The sequence below is a fragment of the Canis lupus genome, chromosome 38 (assembly GCF_048164855.1).
Source record: "Canis lupus baileyi chromosome 38, mCanLup2.hap1, whole genome shotgun sequence".
NCBI classification, from domain to species: domain Eukaryota; kingdom Metazoa; phylum Chordata; class Mammalia; order Carnivora; family Canidae; genus Canis; species Canis lupus.
Window position 1 is genome coordinate 8716220 of NC_132875.1, and position 25754 is coordinate 8741973.

Sequence of the window (25754 nt, forward strand, 5' to 3'; positions counted from 1 at the left end):
ACACACTGAACTGTGCTCAAAAAAATTCTACGCATTTCTCTGTATGTAAATGTTACCTCAATTTGAAATGGGCCCTGCCAACTGTTTACCTAACTGTAACTTAGATGTCTGGTTTTCATGTGACCATTACATGCTTACATACTAAGGAAATTAATCACACCACAAAGTTCAACAGTGAATATACTCAATTGTTATAAACATTCATGTAATAAAATATATAGATATTTAGCTATTTTTTAAGAAGAGGGAGCTTGCCAAAACTGTTTTGAACACTGCCCAAAAATTTAGGGAAAAAAACTCCAATGTGCTATCTAAACAAATTATACAATATTACTTCCTTGCAAGAGTAGTTATTAAAAGCCACAACCTTCTAAATGCACATCACCAGTTAACATTCTGATCTGATCAAAAAGGGCTCAAATCATCAGAAGCCAGGAATATCCTTGTCATGTGTTGGTCACACACTGAGTCACATGTTAACCCTAGCAAGGCTGCTGTGTTGTGCAACCCCGGGGCACACCTTATATACTCTAATCTATGTGAATGGTGCTCCTGGACTTGTACACAATTACACTTAGTGGTCCTGATCTCAGCTATTCCAAATGAGTAATAAATTGAGGCAGTAATTGATGGGTATATATAAGCAACATAGATTGATTTGAAAAGTCAAATTACTCGTGATCAACATGAGTAATTTGTGCTCAACATAACTGTGGTGGCTTGGTACTGTCAACTTAGCTAAGCTGCAATGTTTCCCCCAAATTCCCTTCCCAATATGGTTCTGAGTTACTGGCCATGAGAAATTTGTACAAGATTTGGAAAATGGAAATGTTCTGCTCCAGGTCTAGGTCAGGTGCTTTTACAGTTCCCACTGTCACTTAAATTAAAACATAGTCACAGTCCCTCAAAAAATTCCCAGAGCTGAGTTAGTTCAAAAGCCCAGAAATCCTCGAATGGTCTTTGAAGAAAGACAATCCTAGTTACCCCAAAGTGCAAACTACAAATCCTCCTCCTAGCTCTCCCTCAAAGGGAACTGTGGCATTTTACTAGTGAGTATGCATTGGAGGATGTGGGGGTTAAAAATCCAAACTGTCTCCAAACTAACAGTAATTCCTCAAGACCCAAAATTCCACTGTTAAACCAGTCAGAGCAGGAGCTTAAGGAAATCAGATGGCCAATGAACTTTTGGACTGGGCCCATTTCACAGTGGAACCAGTGGGTCCCCAAATCCATCCTGTGGTTACTTCCCCAGTTCTGGAATAGCCAGTTGGAATTTATATATTCAGCACCTGCCAGAACCTAAACCCTGGTTCCTGAGCCTGTGAATGAATGTAAGGGCTAAAATGCCAGGAAAGGGCAGGTGAAAGAGAGCAGAACTACATGGTCTTGGCAAAACAGTAAACCAAAAAGCAGGACTGCCTTATGGAGGGGCCACAGAGATTAGTACCACCATGAAGATGCAGTGAGGCCAATTCTCACATCTCCATTCAAACTCCTCTCTCCGGCCTGAGCGGAAGACAGATAAAATCTCAGAAAATGATAATGAATTATCAAAACCTAAGCAGTTGGTAATATCAATTACAATTGCTACTCTAGATGTGGTTTCCTTGCTGGATCGAATCCATGAAACCCTGGCACCTGGTATGCAGCCAGTCACTGCGTGGGTGAATGCTTTTTCTCTGTACCTGTTAGTAAAGAACATTTGAAGCAGTTCGCAGCCTCTTCACTATGCCACTGCAGGGCACTTCAAACTTCCAGCCTCTGTCACAGTCTAGTCCAGGGCTTCTCATCATCTTACCACCACAGACGTGGGCCACATAACCCTTGTTGCATGCAGGGCTCCGTTCTGTGCATCATGGGGTGTTTAACGGCACCTTGAGCCTCTATACACCAGATGCCTGCCCCCGAGTGGTGACACCAAAAATGTCTCTGGACACTGCCAAATGTCCTCCGGGAGGCAAAACTGTCCCTAGTTGAGAACCACTGACCTACTGATCAGGGGCTTTAATTACCTTTACTTGCACAGGACATCACACTAGTCTATTATATTGATAATATTATGCTGGTTGGACCAGCTATGCAGGAAGCTAACAACTACTCTAGACACCTTGATAAGATACATGTGCGCCGAAGGGTAGGCAATAAATCCCACAGAAATCCAGGGGTCTGGCTCCTCAGTGAAACTTGTGGAAATCTAATAGTCTGGGATCTGTCGAGATCTCTCTCCCAGAGTGAAGAACAAATTGCCGCACCTGGTCCCTCTTACCCTTAAAAAAACAGACACCATGCGTATGAATTTTGAAAACAAGATATACTTCATTACCAGTATAGGTAACCTGAAAGCTTGCCAGTTTTTAATAGGGGCCAGAAAAACAGGGCTCTGTAACAGGTGCTGGGCTGTCATCAAGCTACTCTATCACTGGAACCCAGAAAACTCACTGGTGCTTGAAGACTGTGAAATCAAGTACTGAGCCCCAACATGTAAATCACAGGGCAAACTTTCAACATTTTGGAGCAAAGTTAGGCCATCCTCTGTAGATAACTATTCTCACTGAGGAGACCTTCTGGCTTGCCATGGGGAGGCAGGAAAGACTGAACAGAGCTGGTCACAGGCTACCTTTCAACGTGAACTTCCCGTTATGACTTGGGTGTTATCTGATTCATCAAGCCAATAAAACCTGGGCTCGCACAGCAACATTCCACCATCAAATGGATGTGCATCATATATTAGACAGGGCTTGAGCAAGTTCTGAAGGCACAAGTCAAGTCGCATGTGCAAGTGGTGGAGCTGCCCCTTGAACCACACTACTGCTACATTGCTTATTTTGTCTACAACCCCATCTGTGGACTCCTGGGGAAACCAGTTGATAAATGTAATAAAAACGTCCAGCTTAGTTGACAGTTGGATATGCTGGTACTACACACAAGTCAGTCACTGCAGCACCACAGACCCACTCTGGGTGGCACTGAAGGAACAGTGGTGAAGGGGAAATGCCCCGGGAGGGGGCGGGTGGGACTAAGCATTGCACCTGTTTGTTGATTTTGCCTACAAAGGGAGTGTAAAGTATGGATCTACAGATTTACAGACTGGCACTAATGGCTTGGCTGAATGATCAAGGACTTAGCAGGGACAGGATTTGAAAATTAATGACAAGGAAGAAGGATGTAAATAGGTCTCCCTGAATGAGCACAGAGTGTGGAGATAGCTGTGTCCCCTGTGAATACTCACCAAAGATGACTCATGCTAAAGATATCAGCCCCTTTCTCCTGCCACCCATCTTCCTAGTAACATGGACTAACAACTCAACCAAGGCTGATCTGCCAATTCTGCAGAGAATATGACTGAGTTCCCTGAATGACACCAAAATTGCCAGGAGGAGGGGGTGATGTTAGCCAGTTACCTGGTGGCAGGTCGGTTGAATTAGACCACTTTCATCACAGAAGGGGCAGTGTTTTGATCTCAGTGAAATAAACACTTGCTTTGGATAAGAACATGCCTTCTCTATTCAAAATACTTATGGCAAAACCACCATGGGTAGACTTACAGCACATGATATTCCACACAGCTTCTAGGCAAGGAACTAATTTTATAGCAAATGAAGCATGGCAATGGGCCCACGGTTGAAGAATTTACTGTTCTTATCATATCCCCGATACCCTGAAGCAGCTGCTTGAGAAACCAGTGGAAAGGCCTTTTAAAGACTGTTATGATGCCAGCTGGGTGGCAATACCTTGCAGAGCTGGGGTAACATCTTCCAGGATGCAATATGTACACTGAATCAGTGACTAAAACATAGGACTATTTCTCCTATAGCCAGGATTCACAGGTCCAGGGATCAAGAGATAGAAACTGGAGCAGCTCCTCTCCCTGTCACCCTTCATGATCCACCAGAACATTTTTTTTTCTTTCTAGTCTCTGCAACTTTGTATTCTGCTAGCACACAAGTGCTAGTATCTGAGAGGGGAATGTTTCCACGGTGTCACAGCAGTGGTCCATTACACTGCAAGTTGAGACTGCTGCATGGCAGTGTGAATCGGTAGGCAAAGAAGGGGGTTATTATACTGGCTAAGGTGAGTGATCCTGACTATCAAGAGGAAATTGGGTTGCTATTACATAATGGCTTAAGGAAGAGTATGTTCAAATACAGGAGATCCTCTGGGGCACCTCTTATTACTCCCTTGTCCTGAGACAAGTCAATGGAAAATTACAATAACCCAAAAGAGACATGATTTCTGATGGCCCAGACTTCAGGAATCACGTTTGGAGTTACCTCACCAGGCAAGGAACTATAATCACTCAGGTGTTTGTTGAGGGCACAGAGAACATGGAATTAGTAGAAGAAGGTAATTACAAATACCATCTGTGACCATGTGACCAGCTGCAGAAACAAGGACTGTAATATTTAAGAGTAGCTCTTAATTTGGTATGAATCTATGTATAAATTAACCAATTCTTTCTTTCTTTTTATGCCCTTTCCCCATTTCCCTGTCACCTAATGTTGCAGTGTTAACATTAGCTTTGTATTTCAATACTGAGGTTACAAGGTACAAAAACAAGAGTGTGACTCAGAAGAGAAAGGACCATACTCAACAATGGATAAAGGAACTTCATATCTTCTTTTGAGGAGAGGGTTAGCCTATTTTGGGTATACCTAGGATGGGTGCATCATATTGGGTAAAAGCATAATTTTGCTATTATCTTCATTTGGAAGTTAACTATGGTCAAGAGAAGTGTGGCCAAATCCCATACTTCAAAGGGATGGCCAAGGTGACATGGGGTGGGCTGCGATGCCTTCTGGTATGTGATTTTAGCTAAGCTGGAATTCTATTTCCCAAAAGCCCCTTCCCTCTATGGTCCTGGGTTAATACTGGACACAAGAGAAACTTGCACAAAATCTGGAAGGCAGAACTAAAACAGTGGCCGTTTATATGCTCTGAAGGTCAGATTGCCCAGCCAGACACAGCTGCAGCTCATGCCTGGTATAGATGATCTGTTGGCACGTCTTGTGAGCATGGAGCAGCAGTCAGGTTTCATAGCTCTCCAACTCCTGCTGGAGCACCTGCCTCGGCTGCTGTGAGCCCCGGTCCAGATGCTCAGGCAGCTCTGGGATGAAGGGCATCAGCTTATCCTGCAGGTCACCAGCTCAGAGCTTGGAAAGCAGCGAGAGATAGAAACGAGTTCCCTTTCATCCTTACAGACTCACCATGTCCTGTTCTCTCCCACCTCACGTTCATCATTCCTTTCTGACGGTGCAGTGGATTTCAGCCTCTTAATACCAGACTCCAAAGCAGCAATCATATACAGAATACGAAGCCATTGGGTAACTTTATTGTGTAACTTTAATCCTATAGTAAAAGCCTTAATCTATACTGCTCACAGGACTCTGCTTCCCCAATTGAACTCAGATGTAATAATATAGGTAAAACTGCAATGTTCTTTCTTTTAAAAGTTCATGAACACGGGACTGTATTCCTAATTTAACAATGAGGGAAACTTGACTAAGTGAAATTAACTCCTCTGAGTTAAAAAAAAAAAAAAAAAGACCCATCAAGTATTATTTTTAGAAGAAAAAGAGAAATGTGTTTTCCTTAAAAGAAAAGGAGGACAAACACAGAATTAGAAGTACTTTTCTTAACTCCGTCAAAACCTTGCTCATCGAGCTATCTTCTATAATTTGTAAGGGGCAAAAATATAAGCACTATGATTCAGAAAAGACAAAAGAAGACACTATATTCCGGCATACACGATGACATTATCAAAATTATCTTCAATGTGTAAATGCCTGATTTAAGACTTGCCTTCATATTTGGGTTCAGTAAATTCAATGCGGTCTCAAGGGAGAGATTCCATTAGCATGTTTAAAGCAGTAATCAATCCAAGCATATTTGTACTCAGCTTGAGGAATGAATGTATTGACAGGAAGAAAATGGTAAGCATGGAAAAAAGGGAACCCCAGAGAATGTGAGTTTAGTTGTGCATTTTAGGACCATGGGGTAGGAAAAAGAATCCACCCCCATGAGCAAATGTGAACTTCCTCATTTTGAGTCTTTGTTTCCTTGGTAACATCACTGACCACCTGCTATTACAAAGTATGTAATGTACACCTGATAACTGAAAACCAACAACCCACCCAACCAGATACGTATTATTCTCATTTTACAGATAAGGATATGTGCATAATAGTTATATTCCTTATAAATGAATAAGTTGGAAATAAATCAACCCCGGGGATGTCTTGTCTACAAGCTGGTGCTCTTAACATTACACAAGCCTACAGGTATGTCTGTTCTCCCTGAGAGCATCGATGCCGCTACACACCTATTCTCCGCTGCACCTGCTCTGATACCTTGTTCACCAAGACACCTGCAGATAGTCTGGCTTCCCACTTGGGTTTCTTATATGAATACAAGCATTCCAGCAAACCAGAAAATTATACTGCCCATTGTAAATTTATAGTTTTAATACTTTTTTGGTATAAAAAAGGAATATAGACTCATGACTTAAAATACAGAAATTCAAAAAAATTAAAATCATGTATACTCCAGTAACCCTGAGGTGAACACTTAAAACTCTGGCATACTTACTTCTTTTATGTAAAAGTAGTAATACTTCTAATAACAGCAGCAGCAAGAGCAGCTAACACTTACATAGCAGTGTCAGGCACTGTTCTAAGGGCATTAGACATAGTCAATCATTTAAACCCCACAACAACCCGAAAGGTAGGCCCTGTTATTACATTTTCCAGATAAAAACCCCAAGGAATACAGAAAGTAAGTGGCTTCCCAAGATCACAGAGCTCATAAATGGCAGTGCTGCAACTTGAACCCACCTAGTCTGACTTCAGAGCACATGCCCTTAACCCAGAAGTTCTATGGCCTTTACATCAGAATTGGGGTACACAAAGGGCAATCGCTCCCCTTCAGGAGGTAGACAGGGAGTGGCTGAGCCTGTATTTTATTTCTAGAGGCACTCCTTCCAGAGATACTCCCCTCCCCCCCACCAAAACCTCCTCTGGGAGGTCTTTCACTACTGCTTGCCAGAAGATATTAAGAGCTAACACGACTGAGCCCCCAGGGGATAAAAAGAAAACATCTGCTTAAATTATATCTAAAAATAAGGTATTAAATTCTTTCAGAAACTTCCTAGTTCTTTCACTCCCATGAGCACAAAAACCTAACAGCAAACTCATGCCAGAAATTACAATGGATGTTTGTTCTTTAAATCATTAGATTTGATTTAATTTAACACTCTAGTAGTCAAAGCTTTATTCTAAGACCTTCGGGTTCTAATATATTTAGAAAATCTAACAAAATCCAGTAATTATTCTCTAACATAAGCTAATAATCATATCAACTTAAATGTCAATACACTTTCTGCATAAATTTTTTAAAGTACAATAAAAATTTAACTGATGACTTTAAGTTATGAACATGAATACCAGGAGTGAAAGGAAATCTCCCTGTAAAACCCCTCAGACGTTCATAAGAAAAATGACCAGAATGTAAAAAGCAAATACTGTATCTACACAGCACCATCTCAGATTCTTAAAGTACTTCAGAATTTTCCAAAGAATGAGTGAATCTTAATTGTATATATTTACTAAACACCCATCAAGCAGCTATTACATGCAAAGGACGGTGCTAAAGTACTTAAAAAGGGGGGGGGGAATGCATTTTACTGACATTTTCTTGCTGTTTTTTACGTAACACAGCAAGCAGTTCTGAAAACTTCTGAAAGTCAATTATGCCAGATGCCACGGCTGGGTTGACATGGGAATCAGAACCAGGGTTCTTGGTCTCAGGCAGTTTGCAGCATAGTATGTGGGACAGGTTTTAGGAAATCATGGTATAGTTTTAAAGTACCGTCACAAAGCACATACGAGATAGAACCAGTAGCGTGGTAAGGAATTCACCTGTGACTGAACAGAGAACAGAGTCTCCTTCCTTCCAGACATACTCTTCCCTCCCCTTGATTTCTCTCCCCTCCTGGAGAGGGAGGGAAAAGATAAAGGCAGAGGTAATCAATCACCCAAGTTGGTATCAACCTTCTTTCCTCAAGGCTTCCTTACTTAGCATGTCCTTTGGACACTCATGTTTAAGAATTTACTGAAGAGTGATTTCCCCGGGTTTACACAAGTGGCCACTGGTACATAACTTATTTCCTTCTAGTTTTTGCTATTTAAGCAGAAATCAGAAAGAATTTAGAGTGGCCAGGAGGATCTGTGGCATGATTTAATAGTGCTTGCTGTTCAGGTAATAAATAATCTCTACAAGAAAAGAGCACTCCAGGTTTATAGGTAAGTAGCAAAATGAGATGTACCAGTAATCATCAGAAGGAACAGAGAGAGGTTAAATGACTGACCCAAGATAAACTGGCTAAATAATCATCCCCCTCAGGTCAAATGCAGTCGCCACGTCTATCAAAATCACAGACAGGACAGCATGAGAGAATAATGAATCACCACCCCCAGCCTTTGCTAAATCCCTGTCCTAGTCCCTTTATGTCACACTATCCTTCTGCCCTAAGTCTGGAGAGGCTCTACTTTCTGCTCTACTAACACTTTCATGGTTACTGTGGGCTTCTCTCACCGCACTCCCAGTACATACCATCACAGCAAACTGTGTTTGGGATTTCACTACGAGACAGGAATCTTTCCTTAACCGGCGTTAAAGAAGTAATTATTCTGACACTTGCTAAATGGTAAGGAAGGCTCTATTTAAGATTATTGCAACAGGTATTGAGATCGGGAGAGAGATTAGTTCTGAATCAGTGATGACAGCTGGGGACTGAGCGTGGAGGCACCAGGCAAGGAGGGGAGTGGATGGAAAGTTCCTAAGACGAGCCCGCAGAGTCAGGGAACTGCTGCTAAACTGGCCTACGAGGACGCTGGCTGAAGGCAGGCCAACAACCTCGACAGGGGACACCAGCGAGGGGGGCGATCAGGAACTTGATTGGACACCCAGGTGGTCAGCCATCAGGGAGCCGGGGCTCTCCCTAACCGACTTAGAATTCCTGGCTGAGACTGGGCCTGCAGCCCCTTCGAGGACAGGGCAGATGCGTGTCTGAAGGCCAAAGTGAAAACCTGGTTGGGGACAAGGCTCAGAGGAGCCTACCAAGGAGGGAGTCTTGGGCACTGGCATCTTCCCTTTGCTAAGTCCTTCTCCTGAGGTGCCAGACCACGTTTGTATAAATACCGTACTCAAAGCTCTATTGTGGATCTTGCGAATGCGGGAGACAAAATTTATTTCAAAGTTGTTTTTAAAGGTGTTATTTTTAAGTAACCTCCAAAACCAGTGTGAGGCTTGAACTCCCCAATCCCAAGATCGAGGGTCACACGCTCTACCAACTGAGTCGGCCCAGAGCCCGAGGTCACTAAATTTAAAAACTAGCATGTTTCTAAAACCCTCAAGCACATACACAATACAAATCTAATCACGTTGGCCCTTAAGTGTCTAAGGGCTACCCCCCCGCCCCCCAGTTCTTGCTGAGGCTCACAGTCCCTGCCTGGTCCTCTCCCTAACGGCTCCCCCTGAGGCTACAACCCCCTCCTCTCAACCAATGACCCCCCCCTCCCCAGCCTCCGTGCATGATATTCCTTCAGTCCAGTATTCTCCTTTCCACAGAGCCACCTGGCAAAGGAGTATTTATCTTTCAAGTCTTAGTTCAAAGGCCGTGAACCTTTCCTGAGCGTCCCTTCCCCCTCCCCTTTCCTTCTTTATTCTGTGTCCTGATCACTCAGATTGACAAGGACTGTAACTTTCTACTGTGCTGGTTTGTCTCTGCGTCTATCTCCCCGGTCAGGCTCTGAGTCCCTCCAGAGCAGGAACAGGTTTCATTTGCCTTTGTATCCCTCTCATCTCCAATTGAAATGAAGCAAATAGGAAAGGAAATAAAAGCAAACTCTCTTTTGAAATTGTGAAAGTAGCACTGTTGATCACAAAATGAAAGGTGGGCATGCTTTCAAGATTTAAAATAAACCTATTACTATAACCTTTATAGGTAGTTCATTAAAACTTTGGATTGTTGCTCAACTTCTGGCTGGTTTACAACCTGAACTAAACTGATACAGTGGTCAAAACAGTATTAAATACTACTTTCTCAGAAGAAAGGGCACCGTACTGTGAACTCTGATTTTGCTGCCACCACCTCCCTCAATATGGTTTAACCACATAAAGCCAGAAAAGGAAGAATATGAAATTCCTCATTACCTCCTTCCTCAATCTTACACCTACAAATGCCACACACGTGTACCTTATTACCTCTGAGACAGACAATTCCCTGTTGTTTCCTACTGCTGTCACCCCCCACTGAAAGGAATGATGGATCACTTCTCCCACCCTACTTTCTATGATATTAACGGGCAAAAGGCCTTTTTTTCATTTTAACCAAAAAATGAGATTTATTATAGTGCTATTATCATCATCATCATCACATAAATCAATGTTTTTTTCCAACGCCAAGTCAGAGAATAACTGCGAAGAGAAAAAAAAAAGAATTAACTGCAAGGTTGAAAAAGAGAGACTCCTGGATCTCACCCTAGAGAAACTGAGTATCAACAGAGTGGGACAGAGGAGGGATTAGGGAGGGTAAATTCGAAATGGTCTCCCAAGCTGGCTCATAAACTCACTAAAGGATAAATGAATAAACTAGATCTTGATTTATTAAATTGTTGAATGCCAAAAATATGCTAAATACTATGGGAAGTAATATAGGATACGCAGAAATAATACTGAAAGTAGTTCCTGACCTCAAAGTATTTTCAATTTAGGTAGAAAGAAAAAGTTTACTCACAGAGAATTCCAAAACAATGATAAATTCTGTTGTATAGAATGGTCTCCAAACTTTAGACCAAGTACCCTCATCTTTAAAAGTTTTAAGTATGGGCTACTACAGGAATACTGACATAAATTACACATGTATTCCATTAAAACACATAACATTAAAAAGATGAAAATTTTGGAAATATTATTAAATTTCAATGGTACAAACTTTTTTAAAAAAGATTTATTTATTCATGAGAGAAACAGAGAGAGAGAGAGAGAGAGAGAGAGAGAGAGGCGTCGACACAGGCAGAGGGAGAAACAGGCTCCACGCAGGCAACCCGATGTGGGACTCGATCCTGGGACTCCAGAATCACGCCCTGGGCTGAAGGCAGGCGCTAAACCACTGAGCCAACCAGGGATCCCTCAATGGTACAAACTTCTCAGTGATTAGTAAAACACCATTATGCAATATTAATATATTTACTGATTTTTAAAATCTTGGCTTAACTTGTGATACTGAGATCTGAAGGGCTGATTCTAAGTTCAGTTTATGTTGACACTCGACTTCAAGGGCTGTATTCATATTTCAATCAATCCACCATTTATGTGAAAATTTTTTACAAAAGTCATGTCAGTAAGGGCGCCTGACATGGCGTGGCTCAGTAGCTGAACATCTGTCTTTGGCTCAGGTCACAATCCCGGGGTCCTAGGATTGAGTCCTGCATCAGGCTCCTCATAGGGAGCCTGCTTCTCTCTCTGCCTATGCCTCTGCCTCTCTCTTTGTGTCTCTCATGAATAAATTAATAAAATCTTAAAAAAAGAAAAAGTCATGTTAGTAGGCACCTTCCTGAGGACAATCAGCAATTTCTGAAAACTAACCATTTTAAGAACCGTATCAAATGGTTTCCAAAATCTACTAAGATTTTTGATCTAGAAGATTTATACACAAGTTAGAAAGTTGTCCACATTTTTAAGGGTGCAGATGAGAAATTCAGAAATGATGTATAATTTAAGGTAGTAAAATCACATAAGTATGGATGCTTCTGGATACCCATTTTATTCTAGTCTTTCCATAGTAGACAAGATAATGTGAAGGTTCTCCAAAATAAGACATGCTTTTTAAAAGTTTACTGCTGGGCTTGAAGAGAAACATCCAAGGGGAAAATAAACACTAAAAAGCTCCAGCTGAAAACAACTACAAAATCCAGTACTGCCCTGGGATCCAAATACTAAGCTTTGGACTCACTACAAGGTTGGAGAACTTAAACTCCTTCGTTGACTTGAGAACCCTTTAGGAAACTAGAATGTCCCAGGACAGGGGCTCCTAGCTGGCTCAGTCAGTAAAGTGTGTGACTCTTAATCTTGGGGTTTTAAGTTTGAGTCCCACATGAGGAGTAGGGATTATTTAAAACAAATCTTTAAAAAAAAAAAAAAGTCCCAGATCAGTAGGAGCAAAACAAACCCTCTCTGGAGGAAGGTGTCCTCAATTTAGACCCCCACATTTCACACAGATAAAAATCAGGCAAATGTGAGTTTACCCACAAAGATCAGCAAATACAGCAACAAACAAGCCACAGTGAATGAGAATTAACAGATACAAACAGTAAAGCTAAAGCCTCAGGGACTCCATATAATGGAATTTCCAGATATAGGAAGTAAATAACTATATGTTAAATGCTTAAGGAAATGAAGATGAAATCACAAAAATAAACAAAGACCAAGAGACTATAAAATAGGTCAGACTGGTTTGACAGAAAGAAGTTAAAACTTTTAGAAATGAGAAGTAAAATTCATGAAATTAAAAATTCAGCAATGGAGAAAGAGAAGAGTGGAACATGCATCCAACATACTGCTAGTTTAGTGCAACACAGGGTGCTGATGGGAACCTCCATTTGCTAGGTGCCTGGGGTATGCTAAAAACAAAGCAAGCTGCTCAGTGTGCTGCTCCTTCAGAGAAACCACAGTACAACAGGCAGATACCAAAGGAAGCAAGCAATTATGGCTCCTAAAAAATGAAACCAGGAAATCCCTCTACTCAGGAATCTACATGCATGTGTCCAGAAAAGACTCAGCTATAGAAAAGGTTTGAGAGCCCTGAGACTCTCCAGCTGGACCGAATAGTGACAATCTTTCCAGAATGAAGCCAGTGTAGAGAGACTGGGAGAGGTAGCCTATTTTTTTTTTTTTTTTAATGTGTGGACATCAACACAGTTATAAGGAACACAAAGAAACAGGGGATTCCCTCTTCCGAGAAAAAAAAAATGACAGTGCTCATATTTGACATTTGTGCATTGGACTCTTTTGAATGAATAAAAAGGAAAGGGTTTGGTATAAAAAAACAAACAAACAAACAAAAACAAAAAAAACCCCAAAGAAACGGGAAATGTCCCAACTGAAGGAAGAAATTACATTTCCAAAACCAACACTAAAGAAACAGAGGTATATGTATTACTGGTAAAGAATCTGAAATGATTGACATAAAGATGCTCAATGAGGTCACAAAAGGATACATGAGCAAAATGAGAATTTCAGCTAAGAAACTGAAAATATAAAAAACAACCAAACAAAAATTTTGGAGCTCAATTTAAGAATTTAATTAGGGAGGTTCAATCATAGGCTTGATCAAGCAGAAGAAAGAATGAGCAAATGTGAATATTTATTTGAAACTGTCCAGTCACAGGAACAACAATAACAACAATAAAAGAAAAAAGAATGAAGAAAGCCTAAAGGAATTACAAGATACCGTCAGAAGAATAAAAATATGCATTACGGGAGTCCCAGAAAAAAAAAAGAGAGAGAGAAGGAAAGTTTTTTTTTTTTCCCAAAAAATGAAAAGTTCCCAAATACGAGAAAGGAAAAAGTCATCCAGATTTCCAGATTCAAGCAATTAACAGGATGAATCCAAAAATGTCTACACCTAAACACATAATCAAATAGTCAAAGACATAATTTTGAAAGCAGAAAGATAAAAGTTACTTGTCATGAATAAAGGAACTCTCATAAGCTTATTAGCAGATTTTTCAGCAGAAAATTTACAAATCAGGAAAGAGTGCAATAAAATATTCGAGCTGCCGGGGAGAGGAGGGGAGGGAACTTGCCAGCAAGGAATACTATATCCAGCAAAACTATCCTTCAAAAAGGAATAAATTTTTATTCACAGATAAATAAAAGCTAAGAGTTCATCACCACTAGACCTGCCTTACAAGAAATGCATAGGGGGAGTCATTCAAGTTGAGCAGAAAGACACTAAACAGCCACATAAAAAGCATATAAAAATATAAACTTCACTGCTAGTAAGAAATATATACACAAATACAGAGTACTAAAATAATGTAACAATGGCATGTAAGTAATTTTAATTCTGGTAGGCAAGCTAAAAGATAAAAGTATTTATAAAACTATATAAAATGTTAATGGATACACAGCACAAAAAGATGTAACTTGTGACAACAACAATACAAAGTGTGGGGGAGGAAGAAGTAAAAGCAGAATCTCTGTATGAGATTGAAGCTGCTATCAGCTTAAAACAGATTGTTATAATTGTAAAATGTTTTATGTAAAATGCTACCAGCTTAAAACAGAATGCTATAATTGTAAAATTAGTAAGCACAAAGAAAATACCTAGAGAAGATACACAAAAGAAAATGAAAAAGAAATCAAAGCATGTCACTATAAAAAAAAAATCAACACACACACAGGAAGACAGCAAGAGATTTAAGAAAGACAAAACAGGGATCCCTGGGTGGCGCAGCGGTTTAGCGCCTACCTTTGGCCCAGGGCGCGATCCTGGAGACCCGGGATCGAATCCCACATCGGGCTCCCGGTGCATGGAGCCCGCTTCTCCCTCTGCCTATGTCTCTGCCTCTCTCTCTTTCTCTCTCTGTGACTATCATAAATTAAAAAAAAAAAAAAAAAGAAAAGAAAGGCAAAACAAACAAACAAACAAAAAAAACTACAGGACAGGGAGAAAACAAATAGGAGCATTATGTAGTGATAAAAGGGTCAACTGTCCAGGAAGATATAACAATGAAAGAAATTTAAAGACCCAAATCAGAGCACTTAAAATATATGAAGCAAACAATGACAGAAGTGGAGAGAGAAATAGACAGCAACACAGTAACAGTCGGAAATTTCATTAACCTAATTTTCAATAATAGGTAGACCATCCAGACAGGTATCAAGAAGAAAACCAAGGACTTAAACAACACTATAGACTGAATGTTCCTAACAGACATATTTAGAACATTTCACTGAAGAGCAAAAGAACACATTTTTATCAAATGCATATAGACATTCTCCACAATAGAGCACCTGTCAGGTCACAAAACAAAATCTTACAAACTTAGTAATACTGAGATCATATTCAGTATCTTATCCAGACTAATCTTATGCAACTAGAAACCAGTAACAGAAGAAAACTGGAAAATATGTGAAAATTAAGCAACATATTCTTCAATAACCACTGGGTCAGGAAGAAATCAAAACAGAAATTAGAAAATATCTTGAGACAAATACAAACAATATACACTCCTCTTTCCATTGGCAGTGGTGGCAGATTGTGCAGAAATGGCCAAAATCAAGACTCAAAACCTCTGCAGCATGATAAAGGAGGAGTTGCTTAAACAGGTGGAAGATCTGAAGGTGGAGCTGTCCCACTTGTGGATCATCAAAGCAACAGGCGACATGGCTTCCAAACTGTCCAAGATCCAACCTGTTCGCAAATCCATTGCCCATGTCCTCACCTTCATCAGTCAGACTCCAAAAGAGAACCTCAGGAAATTCTACAAGGGTAAGAAGTACAAGCCCCTGGATGTGTGGCCCAAGAAGGCCATGTGCCATGTGCCTCAAGCTGAACAAACAGGAAGAAAACCTGAAGACTAAGAAGCAGTAGGGGAAGGAGCCACTACACCCTGTGTGGTAGTACAGAGTAAAAGCCTCAGCATCGATAACACACACACACACACACACGCACACACACACACACACACACTCTGGAGAAAAGAAAGAAAACAATACACAAGAACTTACAGGATCCAGCAGAAGTAGGACTAAGTGGGAAGTTCATAGCAATAAAAACCTACATTAAAAAAAAAAAAAAAGGGAACACTCTCAAAATTCCCCTCAAAAAACTACAAAAAAAGGGCAGCCCGGGTGGCTTAGTGGTTTAGCAGTTTAGCGCTGCCTTCAGCCCAGGGCATGATCCTGGAGACCAGGGATCAAGTCCCACGTCAGGCTCCCTGCAGGGAGCCTGCTTCTCCCTCTGCATGTGTCTCTGCCTCTGTGTGTGTGTGTGTGTGCACATGTCTCATGAATAAATAAATAAAATCTTTTAAAAAAAACTACAAAAAAGAAAAATCTAACCCTAAAATTAACAGAAGGGAATTACAGCAGATTATAGTAATAATAAATGAAGTAGAGAATAGAAAAATAGAAAAAAGTCAATAGAGTTGTTTTTTTTTAAATATCAACAAATGAAAAAATCCCTGCTAGACTAAAAGAGAGAGAGAGAGAGAGAGAGAGAAAGAACCAAATTAAAATCATAGGTAAAAGAGGAAACATTACAACTGATGTCACAGAACTAGAAAGGATAGCAAGAAACTACCTTAAATAATTATATGCCAACAAAGTGGATAACCTAGAAGAAATGGAGAAATTCCCACGAACATGCAACCTACCAGACCAAAAAGTGAAGAAAAAGAATCAGTAATCAAAAACTTTCCAACAAAGAAAAGCCCAGGACTCAATGGCTTTCTCATAAATTCTAATGAACACTTAAAATAGAATCAACCCCAAATGACTGACCATTTGTTAGACTTTTCCAAAAAATGAAGAGAGGGAAACTGTTTGTATGAGGCCAGCATTACTCTAATGCCAAAACCAGAAAAAGACACTAAAAGAAAATCACAGGGCAATAACCTTGATGAATATATGTAATAATCCTAAGTGAAATATTAGCAAACCAAATTTAATGGCACATTAAAAGGATCATACATGATGACCAAGGGGCATCCTAGGATACAAGGATGGTTCAACATAGGTAATCAGTAAATCAAAGGTAATCAGTAATCATAGGTAATACACCTCATTAACAGAACAAATGATGACACAGGCTCATCTCCATTGATGCAGACAACACATCAATATCTTTTTATCATAAAAGAGACTCAACAAATGAGGAATAGAAGAAACATAAGCAATACCGCATATGAAAAGTCCACAGCTAACATCATACTCAGTGGTGAAAACTGAAAGCTTATCTTCTGTGATCAAAAACAAGGCAAGGATGCCCCCTTTTGCTTTACATTCAACATAGTGCTAAAAATCTTAGCCAGAGCAAGTAGGCAAGAAAAAGAAACAAAAGCCATACACTATGGAAGGGAAGAAGTAAAAGTAGCTCTGTTTGCACATACCATGATCTTATATGTAGAAAACTCTATGACTTCTACCAAAAAATTCCCCAAAATTGTTAGAATTATAAATTAATTCAATAAAGGTACAGGCTACAAAATCAGCAAACAAAATCAGTTGTGTTTCTATCCACTAGCAACACATGATGTGAAAAGAAAACAATCTTCATTTATAAGCGCATCAGAAAGAGTAAAATATTTCGGAATAAATTTAACCGATGAAGCAAAAGACTTGTACACTGAAAACTACAAAACATCGCTAAAAGAAATTAAAGAAGACACATATAAATGGAACGACATCCTGTGTTTATGTTTTGGAAGATGTAATATTGATAAAATGTCCATACTACCCAAAGAGATCTACAGATCAACATAATCTCTAACAAAACCCCAATTCCATATTTAACTGAAACAGGAAAAAACAATCCTAAAATTCACATGGAGCCACAAGGACCCTGAATAGCCAAAACAATCTTGAGAAAGAACAAAGATGAAGGCCTCACACTTATGACTTTAAAGCATATTACAATGTTACAATACAAAAAACAGTATGGCACTGGTGTAAAGACAGGCATATAGACCAGTGGAATAGAAATAAATCTTTGTATATATGGTCAAATGATCTTTGATAAGAGTACCAAAAATACACAAAGTAGGAAAGGATGGTCTTTTCAATAAATGGTGCTGGGAAAACCAGACCTCTGCATGGAGAAGAATGATATTGGACCTTTTAGCTTATATCATACACAAAAATTAACTCAAAAGTGCATTAAAGACTTAAACATAACACCTGAAACTATAAAATTCTTTAAAAAAAAACATACGGGGAAAGCTTCATCACATTGATCATGGCAATGACGTCCTGAATATAACACCAAAAACACAGGCAATCAAGACCAAAGAAGAAAAATAGACAGATGGGACTACATCAAACTAAAAAGCTTCTGCAAAGCAAAGGAAACATTCTTCACAGTGAAAAGACAACCTACAGAATGGAAGAAAACATTTATACCATATACCTGAAAAGGGATTAATATCTGAAATATGCAGGGAATTCTTACAATTCGGATTTTTAAAAATGGACAAAGGACTTGATTAGACATTTCTCCAAAGGAAATGTATAAATGGTCAACAAGTATATGAAAAGATGCTTGACATCACTAATCATCAAGAGAAATGCAAATCAAAATCACAATGAGACTATCACTTCACATGTATAAGGATGGCCAACATCAAAAAACAAAACAGACAATAATAAATGTTGACAAGGATGTGGACAGATTGGAACCCTTGGGTACTGTTGGTTTGAATGTAAAATGGTGCAGCCATTATGGAAAACAACATGGAGGTTCCTCCAAAAAATTCAAAGTAGAGCTAACATATAACATATAAGTTATGTTATAAACATAACATATAACATATAATCAACTTCCAGATATTTATTCAAGAGAATTTAAGTCAGGACCTCAAGAAGATATTTGCAATCTCATGTTCAATGCAGCATTATTCACAATTGCTAAGTCATGAAAACATCCCAAATGTACGTCAATGGATAAAGAAATTTATTATATACATTCAATGGACAATTTTTCTGCCATAAAAAGGAAAGAAATTGTGTCATGCTTTATTATGGATGAACCCTAAGGATATTACACTAAGTAAAATTAGCCCATCATAGAAAGACTGAATCGCATGATTCCACTTAAATGAGGTATGTAATGCAAACTTATAAGAGCAGAGAGTAGAACTGTGGTTGCCAGGGGCTGGAGAGAAAGGAAAATGGGGAGTTGCTATTCCCTGGTATAAAGTTTCAGTCATGCAAGATGAAAAAGCTCTAGAGATCTGCTGTATGCCTACAGTTAACAACACCTACTGTATGCTTAGAAGTTTATTAAGAGAGATTTCATGCAGGGCAGCCCTGGTGGCGCAGCGGTTTAGCGCTGCCTGCAGCCCAGGGTGTGATCCTGGAGACCTGGGATCCAATCCCATGTTGGGCTTCCTGCATGGAGCCTGCTTCTTCCTCTGCCTGTGTCTCTGCCTCTCTCTCTCTCTCTCTCTTCTCTCTCCCTCTCTCTCTTTTTCTCTGAATAAATAAATAAATAAATCTTTCAAAAAAAAAAGATTTCATGCTATGTGGTGGGGTTTTTTTTTTTTACTACAATTTAACACAAATTTGACAGAGGAATTAATAGTGATTTAAATACAGCAGAAGAGATTTAGCCAACTGAAAGATAAAATCTAAACATTACATACCATAACTGCACTGCAGATTATACTATACATTGTAGTACAGAGAAACAATGAGATGGGGGAAGAAATGAGAGTTTAAGACATATGTAGGGTAGAATGAGAAATTTTAACGTATCTAATCAGAGAACCGAAAGAAATTAATATTTAAAGAGAGAATGACTGACTGTAGAACTGATGAAAGAGATAAATCCACAGATTATAAATCAAACAAATCATGCAGCTTGTAGTACAGACAGGCAATGAACTCATGGGAAAAATGATTGAGAAGTTAAGGCACATGGAGGAGTTATGGCCTAACAGAATTGAATCAGAGTCCTCAAATGAACCTCTAAATGAGCAGAAACAAGGTTCAAAAAGATAATAGTTGATAAGTATCTAGAACTAATCAGACAGGAAATCACAGACATAAGAAGCAAGAAGGAAAAAAGGAAATCCATCACAGGGCCATGTGGGTGACTCAGCTGGTTAAGTGTCTAACTTGATTTCGGCTCAGGTCATGATCTCAGGGTTGTGAGACCAAGCCCTGTGTGAAGCCCCTCCTCCCTATTCTATTTCCCTTTCTTAAAAAACAAACAAACAAAACAAAACAAAACAAAAACCTAAATACACTGTATTGAAAGTCCAACACCTAAAGAAAAACCAGAATCTTAAAAAGACAGATGGAAAAGATCACCTAGTTAATGGCAGATGACTTCTGAACAGAAACCATGGAAATCAGCAGACCACAGAATACTATCTTTGGAACAATGAATGAAAATAGCTGTCAACTTAGAATTGGAGACTGAGCAAAACTATCATTGAATAATAAGGGCAAAATATATTTCAGATTTAAAAAAAGAAAGTTTATGACTAACAATCCTTTACTAAAAGAACTTCAAGGCATTCATTGGGCAAAGGGAAAACAACCCCCAAAAGAAAGTCTGAGAAGGAGGAAGAAATGGTTAAAAAAAAAAAAAAATTTAAAAACCATGTGGCTAATTCTAGCTGTTATTTAAGGGGAGGAGGCAAGCTTAGAGTCCCCCTACTCCTCCACCATCTTAATCCCCACCACAGGGTTGATTTTAACAACCTGGGCCTTAAAAAGAAGAAGAAAGAAGAAAGTAGTAGTAGTAGGAATTCATAATAGCATTTTGGCCAGAGAGAAACAGGAGGCAGTGATGTTTTTCTCACAATGGATTGTCCTGCACACTCACCTTGGAGACCAGTAGTGTGGGTCATACAAAGACAGATGTTCAGCTCCAGCACACAGCAGTACTTGCTATAACCAATTCAGAATTTTTCTTAGAAAGATGAGTCACACCATAAAGGATTTGTGAGTTGGGGATAAGGGGGAAAGAGCAGGGCACTCCAGATGGACAAAATGGCACAGGTTCAAAACAGAGATGAGCACAGCATAGCCTGTTCTTCCTCGTACCATTTCGGATATTCTTTTAAAATTTCTAAGACAGGGGCACCTGGGTGGCTCAGTGGTTGAGCGTCTGTCTGCCTTTGGCTCAGGTCACGATCCCGGGGGTCCTGGGATCGAGTTCCTACATCAGGCTCCCTGCAGGGAACCTGCATCTCCATCTGCCTATGTCACTGCCTCTCTATGTCCCTCATAAATAAATAAAATCTAAAAAAAAAAAAAGATAAATAAAAAATAAAATTCCTAAGACAAAACCAAAACGAACCAAAAATGCACCTCCAAGAAGCAACAGTGGAAGATGTCAGAGATGATAACCACTTAACCTTCTGAAGGCTTCTCCCTTTGCGTGTAGCATGCAATGCTTACCCTTCCCAGTGTCCCTAAGGTATTTTGATGATAAATGAAAAAAATCCAAAAGGGGAATGTTCTAGCACTGATGTGTTACACATTACTACCAGTCACTGTGCTGGGTGCTGGGGATACAAAATAAACGGGACAAAGTAAGTCGGCGATTAGAACACAGTGTGATAAGTACGCAGTGACCTGTGTGGCACACACAGAGTCCTGAGCAACCCAAGGGTAGTGGCAAAGGCACGCTTTTCTTCTGCCTTTCACATCGTGAACACCGATTCCCATAGGACACAGTACTGATGGCCACCGTAGATCCACTAGCACTTGTGATAGTCATCAGAGGTAGTTTCAGATCAAAAGAATCACCTTCAAGAGTTTTATTATTAAAAGATTCTCAATAAATTTAACCAAAGCATCCCAAGAAGGGGTCAAATCAATTTTCTTCATACTGATTAAAATTTCGCCACAGAAAGCTGGTCTGGGCATTTTGGATCCAGAAAAAAAATCGGCGTAACGAGAGTTTTCCTAAAACACGGAAAAACAAGTATATCTTGCTTCATTTCAAAGTACCTAAGAGTAATGGTAATATGTTATCCACATTCACGCTAGAACTATCCAAGTATAATCTAAGAGAAGAAAAAAAAATTTCAAACATCCATTCTTTCTCTGGACTCTTTACAATCTGACATCAAACACATTTTGCATAAATTAATTCTATGACCTGTAACGTATCTTTTCCACCTTTTCTACTTGACCATGAAGTGCTTATTGCATTATCATCATCGGTTATTCTGTGGGACTTAGCCGATTCAGGCCTATCAACACACAAATCCTTCATCTCATAACTCCTGAAGAAGTGCACACAGAATGTTCTGAAAGAAAAGCTACTACTACATACCGCAGTAGTAACAGGAGATCAGGGCTGAACACTCCTCTTTTGAAAGCCCTAATGTATCCTCAACATATATTAGCGACATATATGGGGGGTATATACATTCCCAAGGATACAAAATCCAAATACATTCACATAAACAAAATTTCATATTAACTGCAAATGACAATACAAAGATGGTTTTGTAGAGTGCCGTATCTGCTTAAGTCAAAACACTTCTAGCAGTGTTAGACCGTTTTTAGTTATGTCCTTGATATTACAAAGGATCTGGAAGTCTTTATGGTCATATGAATATAAATTTTCCCAACAATCTTTAAAACTGTCACTTGAACTGAAAACGACCACAAACAAATGTACGTTTTGAATGCCATACAACTGCATTAATATACTGGCAAACAAGCAGGTGTGTTCTTTATCTCACTGATGAGAGGGTAAGTCAGAATGGATTATGACATTTACTGCTAACCCGAGGATAGAGAGAGACACCAACAATGACTTAATGGCCATCCCTGGTGGTCCCTCTGATAAACTCCTATGGCACTTACAAACCAGCTTAGCCCTATTTATGCAGTTTTCTACTGTACACTGTTTGTTTGGGATTATGTTTACTTTTCCCGTGAGCTCCTTGAGGGGAGAGGCCTTATCTTAGATAATACTTCTGTGTCCCTTCCAGCTCAAAAACAAAGCTGGGTGCACATTTACTGATGAACCAACAGCCACAGTGTAGTAGGTGCTTCCCCAAATTGGGAGGTATCAGGCAAGTAGGAGAAAATGAGAACTGGATAGAGTAAGCTACATGGAGATACAGTTCACGTACAACCCAAGGGCAGGGGACAAGACCATCAAAGTGACTTTGAAATAACACGTTCAGAACCAGAGCAAATGAGTTTCTACGGCATAATTATTTTCGGCAGGTACAACAAAATTTATCACAGGGTTATTGCTTAGCTTAAAAATCCACCGGGTTTTTTTTTTTTTTTGAGGGGGGGAGGGTCTTACACGTGATGCTGCATTTTGTACTATTCCTCGATGCCTATTCCTAGCCTGTACCTCATATCCTTAAAAAGTACCTTATTCATGCAAGTATGGGAAGAGCTCTACTATTCAAAACCCCCAAAAGAAAATAAAAACAATGTATTTTTCCACTCTTCCTAGGTTAACAACACAAGTGTTCCGCTAATAAAAACAGAGGTCATCCTCCCTGTTACTTTTCATTCACACCGAAATGACACACTGAGGGGGATCTTTTCAGAGTTGCTGATGCAGACCTTCTGTTTCAAAAACTCGACTTTAAGATCAACTGCCACCAAATTTTTCATCTTTTCCCCTGACCGACCTTCAACCTCTCCGTCAAAATTACGCATCCATGATGTATTTAAAAAAAAAAAAAATACACACACACACACACACACACACACACACAGTTTGGGCTGCAAGACCAAGTTGTAATTCACGCTCAGGCAGCAGCTGCCTCACACTGTGCATTTTCCATGCACGATACCAGGGAGGACAAAAGCACGCTCTGAAATACCTTCCCAGCTCTTCTAACAATAGTCTCTTGCTAGGATTTCTTCCCCCTTTGCCGCGATTATATTGAGTGTCTGCGTTCCCCTACTCGCCCGAGATGAAACAGTCTGTTTATTCCAGCCGCCGACGCTTCAGAGGTGAGCTGCTGCTATCTTCGCCCTCGTACCTTTTGTCTAAGGACGCAGGAGCACTTGGGATCTTATTTTGCCAACCCTGCGACGGGCACTGCTACACCAGGGGCTGGAGTCGGAGCCAACCACACAACCAGCCGGGACTGCACAGCCCCCCAAACTGGGTACCCTCCAGCTCCTTCTAAACCCGCTCGGAAAATCAGCCCAGGCCCTATGCACAAGTCAAGAGGGTCAAAAAAAAATAAAAATAAAAAAATAAAAATAGAGGTGGGGGGGGACCTTTTCTACAAAGAAACTCACACACTCACACACACACACACACTCTTGTACTTTTCAGAAGGTGGGAATACAACCGATCCCGGCCTCCGAGTTGAACCCCCAGGGGCATCTGCATCCAGATAAAACAACTCCGGAGGGCAATTTGATCAAAGATGCAGAAAAAGCCTTCCTTCAAAGAAACGCACCGTGTGACACTCGGAGGAGGGGGGTGGGGGAGGAGGAGGAGGAGGAGGAGGGGGAGAGGTGGTTAAAGTAAAACCTGCCCTGAATTGTCAGCTCTGGCTGGAGGCAGAGGACGGGAAGGCGCCGGCCTCCGCGGGCTCCTGGGCGTCTCCGCCCGACCCGGGCCGCCGAGGCCGTCCGGGGACCGCCGCTCCCGCCCCCCGCCCCCCGCGGAGCTCGGCTGCACCGCCTCGGCCCCGCGCGCTCCGCCGCCGCCGCCGCCTGCCCCCGGCGCGGCCCGCGACCCGCGACCCGAAGTGGGACACGGGGCGACAAAGAGCAGAGTCACGGGGCAGCGCCGGGGGCCGGGGGCCGGGGGGCAGGGCCGGGGCCGGGATGCCCGCGCCCTCGCCCTCGCCCTGCGGGCGGCCGGCGGCGCGGACGCGGCTGGATGCGCCGCGGGGGCTGCGCGGGGCGCGGGGCTCCAGGTGCAGGCGGCGCCGCGGCGCGCTCGGGGCTGGGGCTCGGGGCTCGCGGCTCCCCCCGGGGAGGCGTGGGGTGGGGGGCGGCCCCGGCTACTCACGTTCTCCGTGTCCCGCTCGTTCACCGTCGGCAATGGCGTCCGCGCCGACATCTTGGGCGGGCGGCGGGGTCGGGCCGGGGTCTCGCCGGCCGGGCCGGGGCGCGGGGCCCGCGGCGAGCGGAAGGGGGCGCGGGCGCGGGCGCGGGCCGAGCGGCTCCCGCAGGCCGCGGGGCGGTGCAACAAGCGGCCGCGGCGGGCCGAGGGCGGAGGCCGCGGAGGCAGGGGAGGGGGAGCCGCGTCCCGCGGCGGCGGCGGCGGCGGCGGCGGCGGCGGCGGCGGCGCCGGCGGGGGACGCGGGCGGCAGCGAGGGCGGGCTCCGGGCGAGGGCGGCCGGCGGGCGCGGGCCGGGCGGCGGGGCGGGCGGGATGCGGCGCCGAGGGGCGGGGGGAGCGGGAGGCGGGGAAGGGGCGGGCGGGGAGCTCGCCCCGCAAGAGCCCGCCCGGCGCGCCCCGGGAGCCGCGGCCCCGGCGGCGCCGCCCCGCGCCCCCCGCAGGTGTGCGGCGCCGCCCGGCCGAGCCGCAGCCACGCGCCCGGGGCCCAGCGGCGGCGGCGGCGGCGGCGGCGGCGGCCCGGCTCCCGGCGCGCCCGTCCCGGCTGCTCGGCGCGCTCCCCGCCGCCCTGCCCGCCCTCCCCGCCCACCCGCCGCCGGAGGAGCGGCCCGAGCCGGCAGCGCGCGGAGCGGCGGGCGCGGCGCGCGGCGGCCCGAGGCACTGGGCGGCCGGCGGCGGGTGGGCGGGCGCCAGCCGAGGGGCCTCGCCATTCATTCCCTCATTAGGGATGCGGGGCCGCCCCGCCCCCGCCCCCGCCCCCGCCCCCGCCCCCGCCCCCGCCCCCGCCCCCGGGAGAGCTCGGCGGTCCGGGAGCCTCCGGGGCTTGTGCGTGCACTGGGCTCGGGCGTGGGGGCTGCCGGGCGGGGGCCGCCCCTTTGTCCGTCGCGGCGGCGAGGGCGGGTGCATCGCACCTCGGGGCCGGCCCCGGGCTGACCCCGCGCTCCCCGCCCCGC

General features: G+C 42.6%; 1 protein-coding gene and 1 pseudogene across 5 annotated transcripts in view; one reads left to right on the forward strand and one right to left on the reverse strand.

The window, feature by feature from the left end:
• The window catches only part of MARK1 (microtubule affinity regulating kinase 1), a 116190-nt gene extending 91314 nt beyond the window's left edge, over positions 1 to 24876 (reverse strand). For all 5 annotated transcript variants that reach the window (XM_072814906.1, XM_072814904.1, XM_072814905.1 and 2 more), the window contains exon 1: positions 24752 to 24876. In XM_072814906.1, coding sequence (XP_072671007.1) covers positions 24752 to 24802 — 51 coding nt within the window. In that variant the 5' untranslated portion in view covers positions 24803 to 24876. The remainder of the gene's footprint in view (positions 1 to 24751) is intronic.
• Positions 15331 to 21691, forward strand: LOC140626733 (large ribosomal subunit protein uL29 pseudogene; annotated as a pseudogene).
• Positions 24877 to 25754: the final 878 nt, after the last annotated feature.